This window comes from Octopus sinensis, linkage group LG6 (assembly GCF_006345805.1).
Source record: "Octopus sinensis linkage group LG6, ASM634580v1, whole genome shotgun sequence".
Classification (NCBI taxonomy): Eukaryota; Metazoa; Mollusca; class Cephalopoda; order Octopoda; family Octopodidae; genus Octopus; species Octopus sinensis.
Window position 1 is genome coordinate 96497315 of NC_043002.1, and position 14726 is coordinate 96512040.

The 14726-nt window shown below is 36.8% G+C and overlaps 1 protein-coding gene across 1 annotated transcript in view; it reads right to left on the minus strand.

Annotated features, from left to right (window-relative positions):
* The window catches only part of LOC115212750 (E3 ubiquitin-protein ligase AMFR), an 82366-nt gene that overhangs the window by 34864 nt on the left and 32776 nt on the right, over positions 1-14726 (minus strand). The window contains exons 3-4 of the mRNA XM_029781410.2: positions 12933-13097; positions 1993-2145 (exon numbers count right to left, since the gene is read on the minus strand). Coding sequence (XP_029637270.1) covers positions 1993-2145; positions 12933-13097 — 318 coding nt within the window. The remainder of the gene's footprint in view (positions 1-1992; positions 2146-12932; positions 13098-14726) is intronic.

A 14726-nucleotide genomic window follows, 5' to 3' on the forward strand; every position in this document is an offset into this window, starting at 1 on the left:
GTGATGATAATTCTCTCTATGAATGCAGACAGACGTAGAGAGAGAGAGTGTGTGAAAGTGCTGTCGAAGGCGGGGAGGGGGGGAGATATAGGACGCTGTGAAACGACGTTATAGATAGAAAGTGAAAGGAAGGTAGGAAAGAGAGTGAGAGATAGAGGAAGACAGATACATAAAAGAATGAGAGTAGGCTTGTCAAAGTGCGTTTTTGGCCCTAGCAATGACACCCTTTAAGATGGGGATTTCTAACCTAGCCCACTCGCATCCTCACCTCATTTTACATGTCCCTGTAAATTTTGGAGTCAACCCGACGGGATCTAGTGGCCTTTAACCCGTTCTCAACGCCAAAACCAGACAAACAAACTTTTCGCATTTCAGAATTATAATATAGAGATGATAGATAGATAGATAGATAGACAGACATATTATATATATATATATATATATATATATATGCGATGGACTTCTTTCACTAAGAATGAGTGTCACTGTCATACAAGCAGTGTCATTTATTTCCAATATTCTGCAAAACATATCAGTTGCTTAGAAACAGGTGAGGGTTGGTGACAGGATGAGTACCCAGCCATAAAAAAAAAACCTCACTAAAATCCATCTGATCCATGCAAGCATGGAAAAGTATATTAACATCTACATGATGATGACGACGACTATCAGTCAGTCAATGGGGAAGCCTTTGCATGATCATTTAGCCTGTTAGAAATAGCAGCTGAATTTCCCTCAAACAGCACCCAAACATCTTATATAAGGAATGGACACACTAGCTATTGCAGGGCAACATAGTCCTAAAAGGAGGAGATGGTGACAGCTGAAATGCCATAAGTCTGTTTGATACAAGTTGAGTTATGGACTAAGTAACAAGGGACCATCAGTGGACCTCTTGTTCATTTACACATCAAATTGTTGTTTATAATAGCTAATAACAACCCTACAAAATATTGAGAATAACCGAATCTAAGCTGAGAAAATAGCAATAATAAAATAATTAAAGAATTCTTAAAACCTTAACATTCAAAACAGCTACATCTCCTCTTACATAATTATTTCCTTCTCATTAATTCTCCTTTGCTTAGTTTATTGGCAATCAATCAATACTAGCAGAGAAAGTGTTCAAATGATTTCTCATACTGATTTAACTAACCCAAGTGCTAGTGCCTGTAACTAGTACTTATTTTATCAACCCCAGAGGGATGAATGCATGGCACAATTTGCGCTTAAAGCTTAAGGTCATGTAACTAAATACTGTTAAACATTTAGTCAGACAACTAGTGTCTGTCACCTGACAAACCACGATAATTATCAACCCTTTAGCATTTAAACTGGCCCAAAGATTCTACCTGTTTTATGTTGAAATTGGCCAGATCCAGCCTCTGACACCTACTCTAAAATGTCATTCAAAAAATAAACAATCACACCATCAATTTCTCAAAGCTATGAGACAATGCATGATTAATTAAAAAAGATGTGAATAAATAATTATTACATTCTACAAATATGAATGCTAAAGAGTTCAGCTTGTCATCATGATAAATAGTTATTGACCTAAGAATCCATAAAACTTCCTTGGGCAAACACCAACACTTCACCGAAATGCATGCAACATCTACCCAGCTCAAAACATGCCAGTTTACCCACATTTAAAAACTATCTGAGAGGGGTTAAATTGCTACCTACCTTTCTTATTTACCCTCTACTTCAAGTAACAACCAAAGGTAGTGATGGTTTTGGATAGAAAATGATCCATTTTCAGCTGTTTTCATCATACACCTTCAGAAAGACAGCAGCAAGGCTTAGCCTTACAATGATCTCTAAATATTGTACAAAGTTTATTTTGTCCCATAATCTAGTATATAAGAAGTGCTTATCTTACTGATATCCAACATGTGGAAGAAAAAAGGGTAATACTGTAAGAACACAAAACTTATATAATACATCTAAAAAAAATACTTCTTGATGAAGATATAAAAATATACAAACCTCTGCTGCCATAAATGCAAATATGGTAAATCCAGCTTGCATTGCAACAAATCCTGAGATAACGAGCAGACCCATGCAAGAACAGAAAATCACACCAAGAAGAGAAAGCAGCTTGACATGAACCCATCGAGCAGTACCAGGAGAGAACGAGAGCTGTAATTAAAAGAAAAGAATTATATAAGTTATACAGTCAACTCTCGCTACTATGCCACCCTGCGGGACTGAGCCAAAGTGGCATAGTACCGAGGGTCTGTTATCTAAACACTACATAACCAAAAATTTACTGAACATACGAATAAAAATTCATAGGGTAGGAAGTAAGGCCAATAAGAAGTTCAATGCAATGGTAAAAAGAAGACATCCAAGTTTATTAAGTTCAGATTGCTTTTAGTTAATCCCGAAGCTCTCAAAAATTGTCGGCTGACGCATCTTCTTTCGGCGGATTCCATTCATTTCGTTGTCTAGCCTATCACACGCCTGCATGACGCTGGGTTTTCCGCTGCTCTGATGCTGCATAAACTTTCGGATAGTGTTCCAAGCTCTCTGGGCATCTGCAAACGAAATGTATTCCTCTTCCACAATTACCTCGTCTTCACTTTCCACCGGCTCTTCGTTATGCATTACCTCCTTTGCTATTTCTTCTAGAGTGAAACATGTCGGACAATACAAGGGGCGGTAACTTGTATCAGATATTACTAATGATACGAGGGGCCCGACAATAACGTTTTTCGCAGCATCGATAATCTCCTTCTTTTCCTTCAGCGTAAACTCAGTCCGCTTGCGTTTCTGAGCTGACATTGTGTGCTACTTTCTGAACTTTTCCACAAGATTACAAATACGAAATGTACAAAATGTAGGAGTACAAAATTTCGAAAAGTTGCGTGCGCTTCAGTTTACAAGTGGCATAGTAGCGAGAGTTGAGGGTAGCATAGTAAAAACTTTTTGTTTATTATTTGGCTGGGACCGCGCAAAACTGGCATAGTAGCGAGAGTTGACTGTATATATATATAAACATATATAAAGTTGGTGTAGATGTCTGTGGACATACACATTAAATGAGTGTGTGTATAGATATACACTAAAATGAATCAATCAAATACAGTTTTATAATTTGAAAGTTGTGAATTTCCCCTTTCTGTACATAGAACAAGATTAAAAAAAAAAAAACCTACTAGTTCAAACTATCTGAGGGAAGGGTTAGTGTGTCGATAAGCAAAGTAAACAAAATAAACTGCAACTATTGTTCCAGTTGGCTGAGGTGGATCCTACCCTTATACCTTCATGGTTAACTAGTCTGGTATGTTGCCAAACAGTGAGGAGTGGGGTTGGGAGACACAGGCAGTTGCTATCTGTAATCAGTTATACATCTATTTTTCAATACTAAAATTGTTTATTACAAAGGTACATATTTTCTTCTTAACACTTCTCTTAAAACTCACTCTTGTATTTAGTGAATCTCTTAACTGCAAGTTATCCCTGATTTAACAAACATATGACCAAAGGATATAAACATCCCATCTTTTATTCAGGCATTGTATCTTGAATTATGTTATTCAATGTGAACTTCTTTTTCTCAAAACAATAGAAGGTAGATTGAGGGTGATTTTCCTGCTATGTTTAACAAAAAGTTATTTCATAAAAAAGGATATTATTGTCAACTGAACTGACCACATAGGTTATAGCTACTTGTTACCTCTAATTGGATCTGAGCCAGAACTAAGGAATGCCAAACTTGATAAAGTATTTCAAGAGGCTTGCTTCTTCATAAGCAACCCACACCACTCTTGCGAATTGGATACTTCCACCGCACAACCCAAAATTGAAAGTAAAAAATATCTTGAATACAATAAAACAATTGTGTCAATTTTGGAAACAGCCTAAGTAATCAATGAATTAATGACGGTATGTCAAATGTGTTAATTAAGCAACATTATGTTAATATCTCAAACAGAGTAAAATAAAATGTACTGCAATTGCTGATCATGTACTTTGGACAATAACTCAGAAATAAGAGCTAAATTCCATTGAAATCAAACAACACTATTTCAACAAAAAAGATAATATTGGATAACAGATTCTTTTCTACTCTAAGCACAAGGCCCAAAATTTTGGGGGAGGGGCCAGTTGATTAGATCAGCCCACGTACGCAACTGGTACTTAATTTATCGACCCCGGAAGGATGAAAGGCAAATTTGACCTCGGTGGAATTTGAACTCAGAACATAAAGATAAATTATATAACTGCTATTTGGATAACACACATTGACACATACTATGATTGGAAAAGAAAAGCAGAATGGTTACTACTGATACACCTTTTATCATGGATCTGCTCTTACAAAGTTGACCTGGGGATTCAAAAAATACATTATTAAACAATGGCTAAAAATAATTCTAATGGCAACACAAATCTGTTTTCAGATAAGGTGTGTGGTTAACAGAGACTAAGAAGATAGTTTTTCTTTTTTCTTTTATTCTGATAAACTATAATTCTTGAATAATAAAAGATAAGCCAGAAACATTTTCAGCCATTAAATGACATCAATAGAGTAGATGAGAATCAAAAGGTATGATATTTTTATATTAAAACAAAACACTTAATGAGTAAGATAGTTGATGACACTGACAGAAAATATTGATTTCTAATAATGGTACAAAGCCACAAAATTATGGGGAAGGGCACAGTCATTTACATTGTCTTTGCATCGAAAGCAAAATCAATCCCAAAGTGATTTCATATAGACAATACACAGGGACACAAAAATACTCCAGGGATTTCAATGGTAAATAAATGAAAAAAGATTGAAAGAATGAAATAAAATATATCACGGGATATAAAAACAGGTGAACGTCACAAAATACATTAAAATAAGTAAAGCATTAAAACTGAATTGTGGTTTTGATATTAAGAAGTAGTTAATTTGGGTTTTGTATTTGGTTTGAAAGGATTCTTGTCGTGGGCTCATTTGTTGAAACAGATTTTGCTCTAGCTTGAGAGGGTCGTTATGCAAATAATAACCAATAATAAACCTAACGATTAATCAAACAATTGATTAGTCAAATAGTTAGCCAACTGACGAATAATAAAGAAATGAAATAGAACCAGTGTGTCAGTGTATATTACTGACATATTGACCCTCCCTATTACAACAAAAGAAATAGTATAAAATCAGGCTAACACTTTAGCATTCAGATTACTCTGTCAAATGTAAAGCTTATTTATTAATACTGTTTTGGATTAATCATCAATTATCTTGTAGCTTCAAGTATTTGATGATATGGTAGTTTATTTTTAGAATGGCATTGTAGAGTAGGTGTGACGGGCCAGATTTGGCCAGTTTGAACATAGAACAGGTAAAATATTTTGGCCAGATATGACCAGTTTAAATGCTAAAGAATTAATTTAAAAAAAAAACTTTTTTTACCAATTTGACCAAAAGATGTAACTAACATGATTATATTTATTAAGTAGGTGTTAAGAAAGGCATCCAACTGTTGAAACCACACCAAAGCAGTCACTGAAGCTGTTGAGCCATCCAACCCATGCCAACATGGAAGATGGATATTAAATGATGATGAAATAATCAAAATATCTCAGTAATCTGCTCAAGAAATACAAAGAACATCTCAGTGATCTTCAAACCTCACATTCCACAGTAAATAAGCCCAACAATTTGACAGCATTAAGTGTATCAACAATCAACTTAGATACCAAACACTGCTATGGAAAAAGCATAGTAAGTGGTTATAGGTCAGATTATAGCAAAATAAAACTATACCAAGCTTGCAAGTCACTGTTAAAATGTTTGATCTAATTCCTCATCACAGACCTGTTCAATCAGAGCTAACTGTATAATCTACTCGACAAGATTTTTCAGGATCTAAGTTTACAAAATCAAAACAACCAGAAAGTGCTTCCAACCTCTATAAAGAAATTGAATTAATCATATACCAATGAATAAAAAAAAAAGCAAATTACTAACAAAATGTTTCACTTCCCAGCCATGTAATTTTGGGTTCAATCCCATTGCATGGAAACTTGGGTAAATGTCTTTTAATATAGCCCTGAGCCAGCCAAAAAACCTTGTGAGTCGATTTAGCAGATGGAAGCTGAGAGAAGTCTGTTGTATAAGTGTGTATATATGTACGTGCATGTGTGTGTGCATGTACTTGGACCTCCTTGTCTTGAGGTCACCACAGACTAGTTATAAAACAAGCATCACCATCATAATACAGAGTCCTGCATTTCCAGTCTTTCATGAAAACATGTCTAGCCATGGGGTAAATATTATCTTGCCTGGACACAGACAATGGTTGGTGACATGAAGGGCATCCAGCTACAAAAAATCCACTTCAATGAATTCCGTCTGACCCGTGAAAGCATGGGAAAGTGGAGGTTATGATGATGATTATGAGTATATAGAACAAATTACAGAATAATTCCTAAAGTCTCATACTTATTCTATTGGTCTCTTATGTTGAACTGCTTAGTCACAGAGATATAAACAAACCAACAATGGTTGTCAAGTGAGGGGGAGACAACCAAAATATACACACACATACATACACATATATGAGTGTCTGTCCCTTCCTCTCTCACTCACTCCCTATATATCTGTATATATAAAACAGAATTTGTGTGTGTGTGCATGCGGTACGTATGTTCCTTATGGATTTGAAAACTGAGTTACAAATTTTGACATATGAGGCATCAAAAGATTCAGTGTAGCTACCAAATGAAGCATTTTTTGCATAACAGCTCTTTTTTTAATACAAAAAATAACCTCAAAAATGAGGTCAAGTTGCACAATTTTGAGGTCATTTTCAGGCAATATTTGGATTTGCTTCTAATCTACATCGCCAATTTTAATGTTTTTGGTGTAAAAAAATGCAGCAATGTACAAGGAGTATTATGAATGCATTTGTGATGTACAAAACCCTATTTGTCAATGGAAAATGGCAAAAAAAAAAAAGCATGCTTTTTTAGAACAATTATTAGCACATTTTCTGTCAATAATGGCCTTTGTGCCACAACTAAACTGCCAATGTCTTAAGTATCCCATGATTAAACAATGTGTTTGAAGTATTGCGAAGCCATTTCTTTGCACAAAGCCCTATTTTGCAACAGAAACTTGACTAATGAACTATGTTCTGGTATAATTGTGATGACTTCTAGAATTACTACCAAAAACAATTTGTCCATGTAGATTTTCTTGGCAGTAAAAAACTCGGGAATGCCAAAGGAGTGTTCTCAGGTTTAAATTCAATAAAATTTCCCCAAGGATTAAAAGCACAGTAAGAGCCTTTATTTGTTCAAGTGTGATAAAGACATGAAGCAATGACTAAAACCTTTTGAGTTTTTTTGCCTTTAACATTTTCCTCTTTATTCAATCCAATTTATGCAAAATTGTTTATTGTTTTTAGTATATATTCATGTCCATAAGCTGCAAAGTTCATAAGGATTTTGCTACAATCTCCCTATTTTTTATTACAGTGGTTGAGTGTGTACTATAACACGGGTGGTGCAATGGAAAACAAATGTCTGACCTGATAACCTCAGTGAAGATAACAACAACAACAACAACACTGAGCGTGTATGCAACAGCAAATTAAGGTCACATACATATAAGTCTACCCATAGTGCATGTCTCTTCATTGGTTGGGATGCACACCATGTTCACTGATTGGTACAATTTCAAATCAACTTTTTTCTTATCAAAGGCATGTACTGCAATACCAATTGGTCAAGGTGTTATTGTTATCAATGACACAGGCAACGCTGAAGTGAATTGGATGTGGTGCATACATTCCACTTGAGCTTGAAAATTGAGTGTGTATATGTGTGTGTGTGTGTGTGTGTGTGTATAAATATATATATAACATATATACTTATATATATAATACAATGTGGCTGTAGTTCATAACAGCCGTGTGCTTGCTAGTGTGTGTGTATATACATCTATATATATACATCTATATATATAGCATTATGTTGTGCTTGAGGAGACTCATCAAACCAAGCAAAATCGTAATTGTGGCTATTGCTAGTGTCATATAAATGGCACCCAATCCAGTGGCATGTAAAAAGCACCAGTTACACTCTTGGAGTGGTTGGCATTACGAAGGGCATCCAAACATAGAAACCATGCCAAATCAGACTGGAACCTGGTGCAGCTCTCTGGCCTATCAGTTCCAGTCAAACCATCAAACCCATGACTTCATGGAAAGCGGATGTTAAATGTTGATGATGATGATCTATATCATCATTGTTTAACGCCTGCTTTCCATTACCTAGGTGACCAAGCCAGTAGCAGAGGTAGATGCTCTGAGAATGTAGTTGCTAGAATAAGAATAGCCTGGCCAAAATTCAGAGAGCTCCTACCTCTGCTGGTGACAAAGGGCCTCTTGCTCAGAGCAAAAGGTAGACTGTATGACACATGTGCGAACAGTTATGCTACATGGCAGTGAAACATGGGCTGTGACTACTGTGTACATGCGTAAGCTTGCAAGGAATGAAGCCTGTATACTCCGCTGGATGTGTAATGTCAGTGTGCATATACAACAGCATAAAAGCATCAGATGTGGTGTGCAAGAGAGACGACTGTGCTGGTATGGTCATGTGTTGTGTATGGATGAGGATAGTTGTGTGAAAAAGTCTCACATCCTAGCAGTAGAGGGAACCTGTGTAAGAGGTAGACCCAGGAAGACCTGGGATGAGGTGGTGAAGCACAACCTTCAAACATTGGGCCTCACCAAGGCGATGACAAGTGACCAAGACCTCTGGAGATATGCTGTGCCTGAGAAGACCCGGCAAGCCAAGTGAGACTGTAACTGTGGCCTATGCCAGTATAGCATAACCAGCCCACTTAAGAGCACCCTTCAATCATTTGGCAATAAACTGCACTTGAGAAGATCTGTTGAGGCAAGTGAGATCGTTGTCATGGCCAATGACAGTACCTATTTCTTTATTGCCCACAAGGGGCTAAACATAGAGGGGACAAACAAGGGCAGACAAACGGATTAAGTCGATTATATCGACCCCAGTGCCTAACTGGTACTTAATTTATTGACCCCGAAAGGATGAAAGGCGAAGTCGACCTCAGCGAAATTTAAACTCAGAACGTAGTGGCAGACGAAATACAGCTACGCATTTCGCCCAGCGTGCTAACGTTTCTGCCAGCTCGCTGCCTTGACAGTACCGCCTGATTGGCACCCGTACCAGTGGAATGTAAAAAGCACCATTCGAGTGTGGTCGATGCCAGTGCTAGCTGACTGGTCCTGTGCTGGTGGCATATAAAAAACACTATTCGAATGTGGTCGTTGCCAGTGCCACCTGACTGGCCCTCATACCAGGGTCATGTAAAAAGCACCCTCTACACTCCCGGAGTGGTTGGCGTTAGGAAGGGCATTCAGCTGTTGAAACTTTGCCAGATCAGATTGGAGCCGGGTGCAGCCTTCTGGCTTGCCAGCCCTCAGTCAAACCATCCAACCCATGCCAGCATGGAAAGCGGACATTAAACGACAATGATGATGATGATTTCCATACTGGCATAGGCTGGACAGTTTGACTGAAGACTGGCAAACCAGGAGGCTGCACCAATCTGATTTGGCAAGGTTTCTACAGCTGGATGCCCTTCCCAACACCAACCACTATGAGAGTGTAGTGGGTGCGTTTTATGTGCCACTGGCACAAAGGCCAGTCAGGTGGCACTGGCATTGACCACGCTCGAATGATGTTTTTTGTGTTACATATATATGCATACATACACATGTAACACAGTTTCTGTTTATAAAATTCACTTTTGATGCATTGGCTAGTCCAGGGCTATAGTAGAAGGAACTTGCCATGGAGCTATGCAGTTGTATTGAACTTAATTGCAAAGTAAGCTTCTTAACTATATAGCGATAACTGTGCCTATATAAAAGCTGCTTTTTTTTATTATTTTTCATGAAGTACTCTGGTTGACTAGAAATTAATCACAATATAAGGGCAAATAAGATGTTACTTTTTGTTTTAGTGTTGAACAAGATGAAATATGCATTAAAAATGTCCATTGTGCAAATGTAATTGATGTGAATTGGTAGAGCTAACCCATATGCATTAATACGTGACAGTTTCTGGTAATTAGATAAATATGCTGAAAACTAATGTATTCTAAAACAGTTTCTACTCTAGATTCAGATATCAGATTAAAATATATTTTAGAAATTTGAGTAAGCATTATTCTAATGGGTCAAATGGTGAAACATGTAGCTTTTTTATTTCATGCATACTAATAAAATTAAAACAAAAAACTTTCAAACTTAGCAACACTTAATATCTACACAGAACAATGAACTGCTTATTTCATGATAAAAAAAAACACTGGCGTTAACAGTTCATTATAACAAGAACTAAAAATGCTAAACTTTGTTTTCTGCTGTCATAATATCAGCTCTATTTTCAGTGGTAATGGGAACCCATTTAAACTTTTTTCTTTCTAACCAAATCAGAATCCATATTCATTCTACAATGAATAACTGAGTGTTTAAAGTTAACCTTTTGAATGAAAGCAACAAGAATTTGATTCCTATACACTGGATTTTTGTCTCACTTACTGGAGCAACAGGCCAAATAAAAACAGAACAGGAATGATTAAGACTAAGAGGTGAAATACCAAAACAAAGGGAGTGTGAGTTGGTCATTCATGATGCTCAGATCGGTCAATTTCACAAAAAAAAGAACAACAAAATTTATGAGAGTATTCTATAAGAAAACATCAGACATTTCCCTTACAAAAATTAATAAAATCTGTTCCTCAACCTACTTGAGCTTTCACAACAATTCTGAAGAAATCATCCAACATGTTTAGCTACTGAGGAATGGGATGTTATACAACCAGAGAAAACATGAAATTATATACGTTTTCAACCAGGATAAAGTTACAGTTTCTAACCCACCATTGAATCATAACATAGCACCACCATGTTACTAAGGAAACCAAAAGAATACAGACATTTACATTAGGGACCTTCACAAATTTCAGAAAACTAATACTGAGCCATTTTAAACTGAGAAAGTCACATGCTTAGTTATTTACACTAATAAAATCAATTACATTCTATGTCCAATGTATAATGTTACACCAACTTCCTTTTTAAGTAAGCAATTAATAGATCATTAAGTCTTGTGTGGAGATCCACATTACAATGGGTTGATTCGTATATAATTTCATCTATCAGCACAACTACAGTAAAATGTATAAAGATATTGTTAATGTCGTTTGTCCACATTATAATACTGTAAGTAGTTGGCCTACATCTACGACAATTTAGTATGTTTTACTTCCTATTAAAAACTTGTATACTATTGAGTTTTAGTGATACCATTTGTGGAATATCTACCTGAAAATCTCAAAGCAGCTTCCTTAAAATATCTCTAAAATGTTTCACCCTCTTTTGCTATATATTTAGTTAAATATGGCTGTGTGGTTAAGAAGTTCACTTTGTGGACACACGGTTTCATTCGGTTCTACTGAAAGGTACCTTAGGTGGGTGTGTCTTGTTGTGGCCTCAGGCTGAGCAAAGCTTTTTAAGAGAATTTGATGGATGGAAATTAAAAGAAATCCAGCCTTGGGCTGAACAAAGCCTTCTGAGTAGGTTTGGTAGACAAAAACTGAAAGAAGCCTGTCGTGTATATATATATCATCATCATCATCATTTAACGTCTGCTTTCCATGCTAGCATGGGTTGAACGATTTTGACTGAGAGCTGGCAAACCAGATGGCTGCACCAGGCTCCAATCTTGATTTGGCAGAATTTCTACAGCTGGATGCCCTTCCTAACGCCATCCACTCTGAGAGTGTAGTAGGTGCTTTTTACGTGCCACTGGCACGGGGGCCAGTCAGGCGGTACTGGCAACAACCTCGCTCGAATCCTTTTACACATGCTACCAGCACAGGTGCCAGTAAGGCAACGTTGGTAACGATCACGCTCGAATGGTGCCCTTTTACATGCCACTGGCACGGAAGCCAGTTGGCTGCTCTGGCAACAATCACACTCGGATGGTGCTCTTGGCAACCTACTAGCATGGGCACAAGTGCCAGTAAGGCGATGATGGTAATGATCACGCTCGAATGGTGCCCTTTAAGTGCCACTGGCATGGAAGATGGTTAACTGCTCTGTCAATGATCACGCTCGTATGGTGCTCTTTGCACCCTGCTAGCATGGACACCAGTCATCGAATTTGATTTTGATTTTGCTATATATATATATGACAGGCTTCTACAGTTTCTGTCAATCAAATTATGTGTGTATGTCTTTGTGTCCATGTTTGTCCCCCACCATCACTTGACAACTGATGTTGGTGTGTTTATGTCCCCATAACTTAGTGGTTCAGCAAAAGAGACCAATAGCATAAGTACTAGGTTTACAAAGAATAAGTTTTGGGGTTGATTTCTTTGACTAAAAGCGTTTAAGGCAGTGCTCCAGTATGGCCACAGTCAAATGACTGAAATAAGTAAGAGAATAAAATATAATGTGTATGTGTGTGTCTTGACATTGTGTGATTCTTTTGAAGAAGAACTCTCACCATACAGTTGGTGTCCTTCATGTCCAACCTTCCATGAAAACAAATATGTCCAGTCATAGGGAAATATTATCTTACTTGGAAATGGATGAGAGTTAACAACAGGAGGAGTCCCCAGAGAATCTGCCTCAATGAATTTCAAGCAGCCCATGCTAGCACAGAAAAGTGGGTGTTAAGATGATGAAAATGTTAATTTAGTATTAAATTTCCATATAATAAAAACAGTTAGCTGGTTGTTACACATGCCAACATTTTACACATGGGGCCAGTACTTCATAAAATGTTTTTTTTTTTTTTTTTTTTGCCAACGATTCCCATTGAATTTATTGATTAAAAGTTCAAGATATGTGGAAATGATTGTAAAGATTACTCACATATTCAAATCTATCTTTACACAGCTGGGTGTGCAGATTTAGAAATCCAAGGACAGTGAACCAGGTAACCCAACTGATAACTTCACTCATTGTTTGTACATTCATCACTCCAAAGATAAAAATGAACTTATAAAAGACAAAGTTCCAAAAGTTATCTTTCAAGTTCTGAAAATAGACGGAAAAAATATATAAATAGACATGCAATACAATAATTTTGAAAATGTATACTATATATAGAATTTAGAAGGCAGAGTAAAAATAGATAACTTCAAAGTGAATGGCACCTCTTTTAACCCATTTAATCATTGTCAAGGATTAACTCTAAATCTTTATCAGCAATGACTGATATTAATCGGTATTTGTACCTGTAAAGATCATAATGATTCATAGATGCCATCTTCTAAACTATCATCACAACCTTTTATCTTCATGAAATCACCAGTTTTTTTTGTGAGTTTTAAAGTTAGCTAAATGATTGTGTAACTTAATTTTAATTCTTTAGCATTCAGATTACTTTTTCAAATGTGATCTTTATTTATTCACGTTGTTTTCAATTAATCATACGATGCAACAGCGTTGTTTTTCAGGGTTTGAAATTAAATCCAATGGGTAAACATGCAGAATTCAACTGCCCCAAGTGCCAGCAGTTTCCCATCTTTTCTACTCTATACCTGGGAGCTGAACATTCAAACTGACATAACCATCATATCCTTGTTGTGCTTATAATCCATTACTGATGCTGTGGCACCTTACTTTAGATGACACTTGCATGCAAAGGCAACTTCCAGGTGCTGCTAAATGGTCAACCATCACCGATAGGGGTTCTAGAAGATGTTGACACTATTCAGATTAGTTGAAATTGTCTACTTGAGATTTCTCTAGATATCTCTCAGGACCAGTGCCATTCCCTTGGAAAATGAATTCTTTCTTTAATCACCTATCCCCACTAGTGTGTTCATCATTATCATTTAATGCCCGCTCTCCATGCTGGCATGGGTTAGACAGTTTGATTGGAGCTGATGAACTGGAGAGCTGCACCAGGTCCCAGTCTGATTTGGCATGATTTCTACAGCTGGATGCCCTTTCTAATGCCAACCAATCCAGGAGAGTAATAGGTGTGGGTGTGTTATATATATATATATATATATATATATATAATATATATATATATATAATAGAATCAGTATAGTCTCTTCTTCATTCAAGAAACTCCTTCACAAGCAAATACACAAAGTATGTTGACTTAAAAGTCTTGCAAGGTGTACCTTACATGCATAGATATTTTCAAGTGAGACCGTACAACCACTCAACTCACAGAGACCAGGTTTCACTAACAAAACATTACTGGTCTAGCAACACAAAAATCTGAAGGCACACTCACGAAACTACAATACACTTCAATTTCTCAGAATGGAAAAGTAGGTCATGAAGTTTCTTTTAGGCTAAAGCTCTGTCTAATGTTGGCAATGGTATTCTTTTATTCTTTTACTTGCTTCAGTCATTTGACTGTGGCCATGCTGGAACACCACCTTTAGTTGAACAAATCGACTTCCAAACATTCTTTGTAAGCCTATTACAAAAGGTGTCTTTTGCTGAACCACTAAGTTACGAGGACATAAACACACCAACATTGGTTGTCAAGCAATGGTGGGGGGGGGGACAAATACAGACAAACAAATACACACATATATATATGTATATATACAATGGGCTTCTTTCAATTTCCATCTACCAAATTCACTCAACACTTTGGTCAGCTCAAGGCTATAGAAAAAGACACTTGCCCAAGGTGCC